This window comes from Ruditapes philippinarum, unplaced genomic scaffold, assembly GCF_026571515.1.
Source record: "Ruditapes philippinarum isolate M1 unplaced genomic scaffold, ASM2657151v2 ctg7118_1_1_1_1, whole genome shotgun sequence".
Taxonomy (NCBI): domain Eukaryota; kingdom Metazoa; phylum Mollusca; class Bivalvia; order Venerida; family Veneridae; genus Ruditapes; species Ruditapes philippinarum.
The window spans coordinates 14,314-28,827 of NW_026860157.1; the positions used below are offsets into that span (position 1 = coordinate 14,314).

The following is a 14,514-nucleotide window of genomic DNA, read 5'->3' on the forward strand; positions in this document are numbered from 1 at the left end:
AGCGTTAATTGAAGGATGCATGGGTGTTTCTCGTGGGACTTCTATTGAAATAGCCGCTTCGTAGTTAAAATGAATGGTTACCTATTTCTATCCACCTGGCGCCTGGCATAGTGGTAGAAGTTGGGAGGTACATGGTATGCAAGCAAAGTGTCTCATAAGTCAGAAATGGCTGGCCCTTTCAGTAGGGTTGACACTATGCCATTTAACTAATTTCAAAATCGCGAAACTCGCCATTCAATTTTTCTTCATTTACGTTAAAAAATATGGATGTTTAACCATCGCATTACCAGACACACAAACATGTGTATTGTCGAAATGGAAAAAAAAAAGGAAAATACTGGTCACACTTGTTAATTCCACCGACAAATGTTACCGCCCAAAATAATGTGACAAATAATTTGATTGGTTGTGACATACTTGTATATAAAGCCTCAAAGTTTCAAGGTTGTTCTTCATAACCAGCCCGCAAAGCTCAATCGGTTAGAGCGCGAGACTTGTATTCGATTCCCGCGCTGACCAACTAAAATTTCTAATCAGTCTTTTGGATGAGACTTTAAATCGAGGTCCCGTGTATGGGTGCTTAAACACTTGGCACGCTAAAGAACCAGGAGAAGCTTCTGGAATTGGGGCATCTTTCTGTATCTGTAATTGCACTATCCTCCAAAAAATAAAATGACTAATACTCTTCTGGAGGACTCGCCCATGTGGACAACCGGTGGCGAGTATAAATAAACGCAAATACACACACAAATTTGTTCCTCATAAAACGTTTTTTTTTTTCGTGTTTTGTTTCTTTGTTTGTTTTGTTTGATGTTTTTTCTTTCATCACTTTATTTCTTTGTTAAATACAATTTAACTTGTCACATTTTATCTTCCCACGCATGAAGTTCAGATCTTTGTCTTAACTTTCATAGTAATGAACAATTTGACAATAGTAAAAAACTGATTAATACTTCCTTTTTAGTGAATGCCATAATTGCCATTGTGGTTAAAGATGACGGAAGTGTGGGCACAGTCGTTCATGCTTCAACTCTATTGTTTAAAAAACATCCGCTGAGTAACCTTTACGTTCGACGCTCCACAGCCATTTGTAAAAAAAACTTTAAAGGGACTCAACTGCGTTTAGTGTGTGTGTGCGTGTGCCTGAGTGCGTGATTGCGTTCGTGCGTTCGTACGTGTGTGTTTTCTTTTGTTGTTGTTTTTTGTTTGTTTTTTGACGTGAAGGAACTGATATTTTTCTCCTCATTTCATTATACCATTTGATGAAAGTGTATACCAATTACTTAGTTCCAAATTTCAGATAATTTGGTCACTTCGTTTTTCTAGAATATTTATTTTATCGTGCAAAATGACTTAAAAGTGGAAAGCATTAATATTATAACATGTTTCACATTCTTTCCTTTTTAAGTACCCTAGTTATTCTATGAACGATTTTCAATTTCCATGTTTTTAGGCCTTGGAATCCCGGTGAAACTCATTTAATTAAACGTCAATATACATATAAACTGAACATACAATATACATAATTATAACCAGAAATTCTTTTATATTGACCTTTCAGAGTAAGCAATCTTTCCACAAAAGTGTTTCTATTTCGGAACATCCCGGTACACTGTACTAATGACAATGGTTATTCTACATTTTAGTAATTATACGAAACTGGCAGAAACTACTCTGCCAACAAGACAGTAATTGTATTTTCCCGACTTAAACTGCAGCATTTTTTTTTACTTTGTGACCCTGGTTATCATATTTCATTTTTTTTATTTCAGTCACAGTATTAACTAATTTGTAGCAAACTTTTATGTTATAAATGTCCCGGTTATCCTTTGTAAGCATTACATATTTTACAATTTTACGCTTTTGGACAAGTGGACTTCCTTAATCTAATGCTTTTCATAAATTTTTTTTAAGTAAAAACCACAAAAATATTATAATTTATGATTATAATTTTTAAGAAGATAAACGGAATAAATAAAAACTTCATGAGATAGGTTGTTAGAATGCAGTTTCTTAACAATATCATAAACTTCCTACTTAATTGACAAAGGAATCAACAAGTCTTTAGGAATAGTTTCAGTGAATTATTTAAGAATCATACGTCAAAATTTAAAAAACAATTACATTTTACTGTATTGTTAACAGAATTGTAAGGATGTTAATACAAAGTGAACATTCACATTTAAGAAACCGAAAAGAGAGGAGAAGTAACGGGGCTTACCGCATTCATCTTAAACATGTACATTTCTAGTTAACCCTCTCTCTATTGAATCAAGTGTTTCAAGAAAACCAGTCTCTTTATATTTTCCAGTTACATGTATTTTGTTTTACTGACATATCTTCTAGAAAAGTACTTGTTAATATAAAACGATGTTCCTTTATTTAATGTTTTGGAATGTAAGGAAATTATCCAGAAATAGAAATAATATGAGCCGCGTCACGACAAAACCAACATAATTGATTTGCGACCAACGTGGATCCAGACCAGCCTGCGCATGTGCGCAGTCTGATCAAGATCCATGCTGTCCGCTTACAAACTCTATAATAAGTAGAGAAACTGATAGCAAACAGCATGGGTCCTGATCAGACTGCGCGGATGCGCAGGCTTGTCTGGATCCATGCTGGTCGCAAACGCACTATGTTGGTTTTGTCGTGACGCGGCTCATATACTTGCATGATCTACTAAGTGTGACCAGTGGTCTCCATTTGAGTTCAATCCCACAATTCAATTCAACACGCTTCAAAAATTGAAATAATTAATTTTCTCCCAGTAAATTTTCATCGTATGTCGGCTTTGTCCCAGCAGTGTTCTCGGCCAAATATATCACCGTATTGTACCGTTTAATGTTGAATAACCTGTACATTACTATTCTATAGCAATGATTAAATAACATTGATTTGATACTTTATATCAACTTCATCCTGTACACTCATGTTTTATTCATTTGATGATTGGTGAATTTGATTCTGTACAATAATGTTACATTCATTTGACGCCCCTTATCAACTACGTCCTGCACAATTATGTTATATTCATTTGCTGCCCAATTAATTAGATCCTGTATAATTATATTGTATACATTTGATGCCCTATATCAACACTCATGTTGTATTCATTTGATGTCCGGTCAACTACATCTAGTTGTACTCATTTCTTATTGTTCTAGGCAGAAATATTGAGAAGAAAGAGGACATAAAGTTTCAAAATGTTACATACAGTTAGTTATACAAACAGGAAATAATTATATCAGTGTTCGTTCCGTGATAAAACGTACATTCTTATTTATGCTTTAAAGCGATATAGCTTACATTTCATAAAATGAATAAAACACAAAACTATGCGATCGTTTTCAGCATGACAAATTAAGGAGAAAAAAAACGCACTTTTTGACTGATACATTTCATTTGATTTAACGACTTCATGTCGTGTCTCATCACTTTGTTAAGAAAATTACAATTTAAACACATTTACAATTTACATAACCGATTTCACAATTAAAATCTTTCTAGTCAGCAATCTTATTTATACATGTATCCAGTTTTGTTATCAAAGACAATAGATAATGCTGATCTCATGTATATGCAACGCATGTCCTGATTGCTGTCTGCCCGTCTGGACTGTCATTGGTCACCTGATTTATTGATATTGTCAGCTGAAAGAAAAATTATATGATACATGTATAATAATTTTCAACTTCAAATGCCACGTATTTGTTGTCTTTTTGAAAATAACAGGTTGTATTTATTTTAGTGACGTCTCTATAGGCTCGCCGTTATATCTGCACGATCATTGTTCATGTCATCATTTAGCGTTACAGAAACGTCACGTGAAGAATGATCCGCAGATTTTGACATCGTATGATGGAGCCTATGTCCGTCACTTTCAATCGTGTTTTTCTCTGTAGAAATGGTTTCTTTGCTGAGTCTCTGGCGGTGCATGAGCACGTAAACGCCAAGGTTGAGACATCCGCCTATGTTTGAAAAGGTTGTAACGAAGTGAAAGATTGGTTGCGGGATATTTTCATCAACCAATCCCCAAACGCCGTACAACGCCATGGCCCACCATTGTATAAAGAACGCGGCCACGAATAGCGACATAGCTCGTGCTGCACGATGCGAGGCTCTCATTGATGCTGGCATGTGATGCACGGACTTTTCAAATTTATCTGCTTCATCACGAATACGTTTCCATGTCAAGATGTAAAGAATTGTGTTGATTATCACAATCAGTAGAAGTGGAATTGTCGTAAAAAAGATGTTCGCGATCTTCCCTTTTACGCCGTCAAAATAACAACTGAAAATTGGATAAGATTCACAAAACTGATTAAATAAACATGTTAAAATAATTCAGTTAAATCTCTAATGTTTAAATTATAAAATTTGCAGTCAGCTTAATTTATGCTTTAATTGAAAATTCTAAAAAAGATTAACTCTTTACCTTACTAACAAAAAAATTTAAAGTATATGTTGGATGATATAAGTGATAAATAACAATGAATAAAGAGAGCTGATTTCATATACATATTGTCAACAGTATAACCTTCGCAATACAAAACAAGTCATTTAAACAACTTACAATGATCCATTAGTTCCGAGCTGACCCATGGCTCCAGCGATAGTCGCGCCAAGAAACGGGGCACCAAACGTCCATAAAAGGAGTTTCCAGTCACGTTTCCCAAAATTCAAATGCCTATGAAAGTACATCAAAATAAATGCATTTATTGCGACAATGTTCACCATTAGGTTTTGTGACGTTACGAAAACTGCTAAATTGAAGCCATAGTATTCACAAAGTTCCTTCGGGTACACGTGGTCACGGACTATCACTATATGCATGTGGTCTGTGAAATGTGACACGTTAAAAAGCCCGTCACAAATTGCCAGGTAAACGATAAATCGTTCGCTCGTCGCCCATGTTTTATAGAACATGTAGTACTTCTTTCGTTTAAAAGACAAAATAATAGCAATCAATGCACACGTGAAACTCGCACAGATACAAATGATGGCGGGAATATGGATGAAGTAAAAAGTTCCATTGTCGACGCCATATAACGGTATGTCATATCCATTACGTAAAATATGCTCGTCATCATTTGATGTAGCATTTGACGTGATGTTAATATCTTCCTGTGCAGATGACATTGTGTAATGATATTTTTAACTTGTATATATTAAACAAGTGATTAACCTATGTAAGTTCCATAGCAATAAGTGTGAACGAAATAATTTTGTAGTAAAGCGGGTAGCTCTTGAAAGAAACTGTGGTTTTGCTATACTGTATATACTTCCTAGTTTCATGTCAAATATATTCTTTAAAAGTACATACGGAAATTAAATAAGATATGATCTAATCTTTACTGTTTACAGAATGGTGTTAATCACCGATATTGTAGTAACCGTTTTTATGGTTTACAATGAAGTCATTTCTTTATTGGCAAATAGTGGTTAAAAGGTAAACATCAAGGCCAAGTTAGCCTCTAAATTGTTTTTTTTTTTATTTTGCATTTTTATTTTCTTTCCTTAAGAAACATTTTTCCTTTCCTTAAATAATGTCATTATATATGTATCAATGTCGGAAATGAAGAATGGCATAATGATAAACGTAATTCATCGAACTGTAGTTGCATGTGTTTGAAATGTGTCCGTATGTCCTAAGAAATTTAATCTACAATTAAAAAAAAGCAAACAAACACTAACTTATATAAAAGGCATAGTTAATGTATACTTCAAATGATACTATTTCCTTTGTGCTGGGTATATCTATGTTCATCACATAAAGATCTTAAGGTAGACGTTTTATCCCATGCAATTCTACATGTACATAAAATATGAGTTCCTTATAAGCAATAATTCCTTATAAGCGTGTTTGCTATAACCGTATACGTGCGTATATTGTGTTAAGAAGGGCAAAATTCGGGTTTAAAAAAATCTTTTGTTTAAAAGATTTTTGATACTATAATATTATGGCAATATAAAAACTTCCTATTTGAGAAAATATGAAATAACTTCATAGATTGACCACTGCCGTACGCGTGTATATAGTTTATATAAATTATCCAATGAAAATCGAGGTTTCAAACGTGCAGAATGTGTCTTATAATCAGAAATTTGCTAAAACCGTGTTCGCTATATGAGATGTTAATTGTATATACAGACTTTGTAAATAAGGTTGATGATAAACTTACATTATCAGCTAAATTACAAGAAAATGGAAGAGAGATGTGGTGGCCTATATGTGTAAAGTGACCACGTCTCATGTGATCGTAGGCTAAGTCTAGTCTCTTAAGTATATCAGAGTCACGATCGACCAGCTACGTAACTACAAATATCGCTTCTTGTTTCGGTTTTATTTTGTGCTAGAAATCTAAAACTTTGTAATTGAAATAAAATTAGCTATTTAAATATTTTGTTTCCGTATTTGACAATGATAGAACATTTTTCTAGCTTCAAATTATGGAAGTCCCACCATAGGAAAAGATGAAATATATGACAGCTGCATCCTTTTTACCAGTTCTAATTCAGCTTTGCCTCAGTCTTATAGTTCTTTTTAAACCTGCTTTTATCTTATATCTATAAATTTGCACTTTAACAGCTATTCCATTCCCAGACAACGAGCCAGCTGCTTAGTGTAATCGATAACGATTTTGAAGTAGTATGATGTTGATGTAGATAGGGCCTCATTGACAAGTTATAAAATGGTCTCAATGTTACTATTATTTATAAAGTGTTTTAAAATGTTTGATATTTATCATTTAATTTCTCCAGTTAAAATATAATTGTGCCTCTCGTTTCTGTTCCTATCCTTTTATAATTTTAGGGAGTTAGATTGCCTGTGTTTAATGTTCTTTAGGTTTATTCTGACGGTGCGTTCATAAATACTCGCCATTCCAATTTGTTTGTCCTACTTCATCTAATAATTGCAACTTTCTTAAAGTAGTTTAAAATACCATACTCTGTTGAAAATACATTGTTTTCAAATACAATCTGCAGATATGTTTTCCATTGGAACGTTTGCATGGCTGATGTGTACTGTTTGGGTATCACTGGGAGCTCTCTTTGTTAGCTACCCATCACTGACCCCTGCTATTATCCTTCACCTGTATGTATATGGTAAAATCAGAAAGACTGATAACATCAAAAAAGGAAACAACAATTTTTTACTTCCAAAGAGGTAAGAAAAACGTTTTGAAACAATTTCTTTTTGCCTGATAGGCCTATTGTTTTTGTCTGTGCTGATAGGCCTATTGTTTTTGTCTGTGCTGATAGGCCTATTGTTTTTGTCTGTGCTGACTGGGACATAAGATAGGCCTATTGTTTTGGAAAAGAGTCAACTCGGCCCTATACCAACTCGGCACGGGTCAACTCGGCACGGGTCAACTCGGCCCACTTTACAAAAATATATATAACGTATTAACTTTGCTTTGCATGTTGTTAAGGTAAATTAATAATGAGAAATATCTTATTGTTATATAATTATACCACGGATTTATATATAAATCCGTGATTATACTTCTGCCGAAATAAGTACATTTAGATATTTTTAATTTATTTGTTTGCAGATAAAATTAATATAGATCGATCTAATAAAAATGTGTTTCCTTAGAGGCATTTTGTTTGTTAAGTAATATTCAAAAAAATATTAAACAAAAACGTGTTTACTTCATATCATAAGCTTCTAATTAATTGCAGGTGGTCACTATTCAAATGAATGAATGAGTCAATCATAATTATCACCTAATTAATCGGTATCCTTAACATACTCACTGATTGATAATAATAGCCCATAACAATATATATTTCAAAACATTGTTTGACACTAAAGGTATTAAAGTCAGAAATACAGTGAGATGTACGCAATCGGTTATCTTTACTCGCAATTCTACTGATAAGAAAAGCCTGTCTGCTGCTAATTCGTAAACTATCAATAGGTGTATTACAAATAATTACAATAATTACAATAAATAATGATAACACAAACCTAAATATTAATAATTGAAAAGTGGGCCGAGTTGACCCGTGCCGAGTTGGAATAGGGCCGAGCTGACTCGGGGGCCGAGTACGTTTTAGGGCCGAGCTGACTCGGATTCATTGTTTTTTGTCTGTGATGCATAATATTTGTCAAGCCTACTTTCTTTGAGCTCAACTTTAACTTAGTCATCACTTTTGGCGAAAAGTTTGGTGTATGTGCATCTGTGCAACAGCTAGTACATCCTGGTGTCCATCCAGATAAGTCTGGTCTATATCTTGCTATAAGTTGGTACAAATGTTCACCATGATGGGTTGGTGTGCCGCACACAAAACTTGGGTTCGCCGCTCAAAGATCAAGGTCACACTTGGGGGTCAGGGCAAAACCGTTTCCAGTGTGTTACTTCTACATGTGTTGCAGATTTTCAATATAACTTGAGACAAATGTTCTCCATAGTGAGGCAGTGTGTCACACAAAACAAAAAATTCAGGTGTCTGTGGCAAAGGTCATGGTCACACTTGGGGGTCAAACGTCCAGTTCAGGCTCCGATTCGGCATCCCCTTCATGCATTTTTTGGTAGTAAGGCCTGTTTCCTTTATGCACACATTGGAAAAAAACTGGCTGCTTACAAATTCTTCACTAATTGTAAATGAAGCAAAAACCAGAATAACGTTTCTTAGGTTAAACCAAACTTGATTCTCCTAAAGATGATACCTTTGAAAACAACTCTGCTCTACTTGATTCACCAGTCAACAATACAATAAAATATTTTATTAGCCTCCTAGCCTATAGGCTATGAAATGCTTTTCCTTCTACATTTCAAAGGAACACATCAACTTTGTACAATGCTAAGACAAATCTCCTTGTTACAAAATATGGGAAAAATGTTGTTCAAACAGTGACACATACAAACAAAAATGGAAGAAGTGGGGCAAATAATTGTTAAAGTCATTTAATAAACTACTATGAATCAAAAAACTAGATATAACTAAAAGTCTATCCAATAAGAATGCTTGTTAAAGATAAGGCACGAAGAAAATACTGACAAATACAGAACTGAGAAGATGTCATCAATAATTAAATGTTTTAAAATAATTAAAATATCCCAAAGGTCAAATAACAGAATAAAACACTCATTTGCAAGTATAGCTTCTATAAACATGGATGGATTTTAATATAACTTAGCACAAATGTTCTCCATATTGAGTTGAGTTGTCTCGCACAAAATAAAGGTCACAGTGAAGTTCACAAGATTTCAAATGTGAAATAAAATAATTAAAATTTGTTTGATGGGGCTATTTCTTGCTTATGCTTTGAAGTATTATGCTTAGTAGTCAGAGGAGTTTTAAATTATTCTGCCAGCTTGTGGTGAGGTTGACTTAGTTTTCATTTTTGGCAGTTTGGTGTATGTTTGTCTGTCAGTCGGTGCATCCGTCTAGATTTTTTTTGATATATATAGAACTTTCGTGACCAGGTGTCGTGTGATTATTACACGGGATATTTTTACTATAAGCTGGTTTAGTTATCACCCTATCCTTTTGTTACGCCTTTTGTTACTTGCTTGCTTACGTCAACAGCTTGTAATTTTGTCATGGAATTGACACCTATTCATGTGTCGAAGTTCCGATGTGTCGAAGTTTTTACGCAAGTCCCTTCAACTTCAACTTACCGAAGTTCTACTGTTCTAACATGAAAATTGTGTATAGTTAAAATAGTATACAGTAGACCTTTTATTTCACCTATTAAAATTCTTTAATCTGTCATTTTTCAGTTATTTCAGCCACTTTTACTTCTCTGGTATTATCTGCATCACATCATCATTATTGATGTGTCTGTATGTAACATGCGGTGGTGGACAGTGGCCTGAATTTGTACACACCATCATTGCTGTCATGAGATACCCTGTACCTGAGAGTAAGTTCTGCTTTTATAAATGAATATTTATTGCCATTCTTGATGTACATGAACATGTATTTAACACACATTATGCCTCAGAAACAATTAAAATTTTACTTTTTTAAAAAAGAGTAAACTTAAATTTTGGAATGTTTAAATAATGGTTGAGCATGTTAGATGCTTTTTACTGGAAGACAGTGGGAAATAATTTGTCATAAAAGTAGCAAAATCACAATGTTAACAAAGTAGTATTTTGACTTCCATACAAAATACTAAATCATCACTCAGTCTCTAACTGTACTGATTGCAAAAAAGATGGTTCAGGTAATTGGCAAATGAGTAACTTGTGGAAACTATAAAATTACACTAAAAGTAAAGTTTTTAAGAAATGAAACTAAAAGCATTTCTTGGGCATACTGGACCTTTAACCTACTGTAGATGCACAAAATCTACAATAAAACTAGCTTGTTATAAGCATTAAAATTTCTTTATAAGCTTGTTTGAAGATTTAGTTTGATTAAATGTCCTGATTAACAATAACACTGTCATCATCAACACATTCATTTATAAATTATTAGAGACAGATTTTGAAATACCTGCACTTTTTATTCAACCATTGGATATTTGTGATTAATGTCTAACAGAATGATGATTTAAAGTTTGATTGCCCTATAAGTTCAGCCTTCTTCCTTGTTGATAAGCATATCAGGAAATTTTTTCTGTTTGTTTTCAGGTTATGGGGACATGTTCTCTAACATTGTGGTTTTGACCTGTGCAAGTTGCCAGGTATTGAGAAGGTTTCTCGAGTGTCTATTTATCAGTGTTTACTCTCCTGATAGCAAAATGAGCTTCGTCATCTACTTTGTTGGTGTGGCATTCTATACAGCTCTTCCTATTACCTCCCTTTCAGGGACTAATCTTAATGATGCTTTCAAATGTGAAGGTAAGTTTGCTGTCTGGTGAGATAGTTTGTATGATAAACATGTCTTTATTTCAATTAATCTGGTATTAATTAACAATATAATTTGTGGTATATACATGAAGCATATAGCACAAAAAAATATTAACATGATTTACATGTACATTTGTTTTCAAATCATTTGACCCAATTACAATGTCATTATATTCGATGCTATTGAAGTACTTGTATATGTATGTAGAAGAGGAAACAATTACAAGTATGATTAAAAAAATGCAAACAGGAAGAAAATGAGCATGACACTTATTGAAGTTATTGTTATCTTGTCTTTGATAATTTACTTTGACAACTATAAATTACTACAAATGAATTTATGAAATGAGGATATGTGATGAAATGAATTTGACATATATTGTCAGGTCTTACAATCATTTTCCAAACCCAAAAACTTGAAAAATATCCCTAATTAACTTGCCTAAGGTTGGGTTTATGTTTTCCTAAACTATAAAAATGTTTACATAATTCAAAAACTTGTGTAATTTCCTATATTTCTAAGTAATATTGTGAACATTTTTTTTTTGTAAGCCTATCGGTATGAGCTGTCTGTTTTAAGATGTTCTAATAACATCTTAAAACAGACAAGCAGTAGATATTTATCAGTATAAAGACTAAGAGTCTTTTTTTTATATTTTTAGAATTACTTCAGTATGTTTGTTGGAACCATATTGTTGGTGTTGCTCTATTTATCTGGGCATCATATCAGCAGAGAAGAGTTGCAATCCAGTTTGCTCAACTTCGCCAGAACAAATCAGGTATATTACTATCATTATCAAACCTTCCTCTAGGTTTTGGTTGTAATGTCCTTTCAGGTTTGATTTTGCTAGTGGTAGATGTTTTCTTTTCACCATAACCTGCTAGCCACAACTGACTCTACCCATGAAACCAGCACTGGCCAAAATGAGTCTGCTTGTCTGTGTCATCTGATCATGGTCTACAATGTTAGCTATTCAGTCAGTATATTTTTTTTTCCACTAAAAATAATGAATGATTCAGTCCAGAATGAAAGATGGACAAGTCGAATGAAGTTATTAATGGTAAAGGAATGTTAAGATTTATTTGTGCTTTATCACTATCTCTACTTGGAAATAGTAAAATTAAATACTTCAGTTACTTAAGTTTATAAATTAAGGCTCCTTATTAATTGTGCATTATGTAATGCTGGAGGGGAAATAACCATTGTAGTTATCGTGTATGCATCTTTTTACTTTGGGTACATTTAATTCAGTTAATTTGTCTGATTTGTTTCTTGAAACTTGTTTAAGTTTGTGAAAGAAGTCAATTGTTTATACAGAATTTATTTTAGTTTGATTGTGTAGGAAGCTGTAAGTCAACAAAAACACTCTGGAATTTGTTCCTGGAACCAACCAGTACTGAGCAATGAATGTAAAGTTTCTTTCTCAAGGAGACAACGACTTGTCCCTGATAGGGTTTGAACCCAAACTGCTATAGATCCATAAAAGTACTTGTCTGATGCATTGACAACTTTGCCATGCTGCAGATTCAAAGGAACCAAAACAATTTCTTCTGTGCGCAACTCCTTCTACATTTCTCAACGGATTTTGACCAAACTTTCACAGAAGCTTTGTCATCAAGTGCCCTGGCGTATATTGTCGGGGTTTTGCGATTGGATAATATTTGACCTAATTATGGCCCTTTGTTTTTTTTCCTTATATAGAATATATAGTGAACATTTTCTTCTGTGCTGAACTCCCTCTACATTTCTAAACGGATTTTGACAAAACTTTCACAGAAACTTTGTCATCAAGTGCCCTGGTGCATGTTGTCAGGGTTTTGTGATTGGATAATATTTGACCCTAATTATGGCCCTTTGTATTTAGCTCGACTATTCGATAAGAATAAGTAGAGCTATTGCAGTCACCCTAGCGTCGGCGTCAGCGTCTGCGTCGGCGTAACCACTTATGTTAAAGTTTTTGTAATAGTTCAAATATTTTCAAAGTCCATCGACATATGGCTTTGAAACTTTGCACACTTGTTCACCATCATGACCCCAACCTGTAGACAGTAGGAGGTAACTCTATCAAGCATTTTGACAGAATTATGCCCCTTTTTCGACTTAGAATTTATGTTAAAGTTTTTGTAATAGTTCAAATATTTTCAAAGTCCATTGACATATGGCTTTGAAACTTTGCACACTTGTTCACCATCATGACCCCAACCTGTAGACAGGAGGAGGTAACTCTATCAAGCATTTTGACAGAATTATGCCCCTTTTTCGACTTAGAATTTATGTTAAAGTTTTTGTAATAGTTCAAATATTTTCAAAGTCCATTGACATATCGCTTTGAAACTTTGCACACTTGTTCACCATCATTACCCCAACCTGTAAACAGGAGGAGGTAACTGTATCAAGCATTTTTTTTTACTATCAAGGACTAAGAATAGTCGAGCGTTGCTGTCCTACCGACAGCTCTTGTTTTCCTTATACAGAATATATAGTGAACAATTTCTATCGTGCGCAACTTCTCCTACATTTCTCAACGGATTTTGACCAAACTTTTACAGAAGATTGTTATCAAGTGCCCTGGCGCATATTGTCGGGGTTTTGTGATTGGATAATATTTGACCTAATTATGGCGCTTTGTTTTTTTTCCTTATACAGAATTATCAATATATAGTGAACAAATTCTTCTGTGCTGAACTCGTCCTACATTTCTCAACGGATTTTGTTCAAACTTTCACAGAAGCTTTGTCATCAAGTGCCCTGGCACATATTGTCGGGGTTTTGTGATTGGATAATATTTGACCTAATTATGGCCCTTTGTTTTTTTTCCTTATACAGAATATATAGTGAACACTTCTTCAGTGGCAATTCCTCCTACAATATTCATGTTTTACATTGCACATAGTTACATTGTTTGTTGCTTGTATTTGTATTTCAAATACAACATATTTATCTACAATGGTGATAATTGAAAACCTGGTTTCATGGCATTGCCATGTTTCTTGTTTTTCAAGATAGAATGAAACACTGTTATATATTTTGTACTGTTATGATTATACATTAATACTATTGTGTGATAAAAGAATAACTAACTTGTAAACATTTTGATAATTTCAGGGAGAGTTCATAACACAAAGCATCACATTCCGTATGGAGGATTATTTAAATATGTGTCATGTCCACATTACTTCACAGAAATACTCATATATCTCTCGATGAATATCATCTTCTCATTCAGAAACACTATGATGATCTCATTGTTCATATTTGTTCTAGCAAACCAGGTGATTTCAGGCTACTTTAGTCATAAATGGTACAAAGAGACATTTAAAACTTATCCTAAAAATAGAAAATCAACCATTCCTTTTATATTTTAAGAAGGTATTTGTTCATAAAAACTCACGTCATGTAAGATGAGTACATGTACTTTTAGAGTATTTAAAATTTGATATTAATAAAGGATATTTGTTTAGTTCAGTGTAAGATCGGAATATATTTCACCGAGTGAGCACCAAAAGGTATATTTCACGAGTGGCGCAGCCACGAGTGAAATATGAACTTTTGGTGTTCACAAGGTGAAATATATTTCGATCTTACACTAAACTAAACAAATTTTCTTTTTATTACATGCAAAGAAACGTTTTTAAAAGACATTAAACCTAATATTGAATGAAAAGCGCGCCAAATAATAATACAACGCGACGTCATTTA

At 33.6% G+C, this 14,514-nt stretch overlaps 2 protein-coding genes across 2 annotated transcripts; one reads left to right on the forward strand and one right to left on the reverse strand.

Annotated features, from left to right (window-relative positions):
• Positions 1–2,069: 2,069 nt before the first annotated feature.
• LOC132759075 (uncharacterized) lies at positions 2,070–5,291 on the reverse strand. Its single transcript, XM_060750800.1, has 2 exons — positions 4,577–5,291; positions 2,070–4,294 (listed from the first exon to the last, which is right to left on the reverse strand). Exons 1-2 carry the CDS (start codon positions 5,140–5,142, stop codon positions 3,760–3,762), a joined length of 1,101 nt encoding a protein of 366 aa, XP_060606783.1. The 5' UTR covers positions 5,143–5,291; the 3' UTR covers positions 2,070–3,759.
• A 1,569-nt stretch (positions 5,292–6,860) lies between these two features.
• LOC132759076 (polyprenol reductase-like) lies at positions 6,861–14,253 on the forward strand. Its single transcript, XM_060750801.1, has 5 exons — positions 6,861–7,171; positions 9,738–9,880; positions 10,596–10,805; positions 11,477–11,593; positions 13,921–14,253. The coding sequence occupies exons 1-5, from the start codon at positions 6,993–6,995 to the stop codon at positions 14,178–14,180; spliced, it is 909 nt and encodes a 302-aa protein (XP_060606784.1). The 5' UTR covers positions 6,861–6,992; the 3' UTR covers positions 14,181–14,253.
• Positions 14,254–14,514: the final 261 nt, after the last annotated feature.

Coding starts and splice junctions, on each gene's coding strand:
- LOC132759075 (XM_060750800.1), bottom strand. CDS start 5,142: ATGTCATCTGCACAGGAAGATATTAACATCACGTCAAATGCTACATCA. Junction 4,295..4,576: donor CTCGGAACTAATGGATCATT/GTAAGTTGTTTA, acceptor TCCAATTTTCAG/TTGTTATTTTGACGGCGTAA.
- LOC132759076 (XM_060750801.1), top strand. CDS start 6,993: ATGTTTTCCATTGGAACGTTTGCATGGCTGATGTGTACTGTTTGGGTA. Junction 10,806..11,476: donor TGATGCTTTCAAATGTGAAG/GTAAGTTTGCTG, acceptor TTATATTTTTAG/AATTACTTCAGTATGTTTGT. Junction 11,594..13,920: donor ACTTCGCCAGAACAAATCAG/GTATATTACTAT, acceptor TGATAATTTCAG/GGAGAGTTCATAACACAAAG.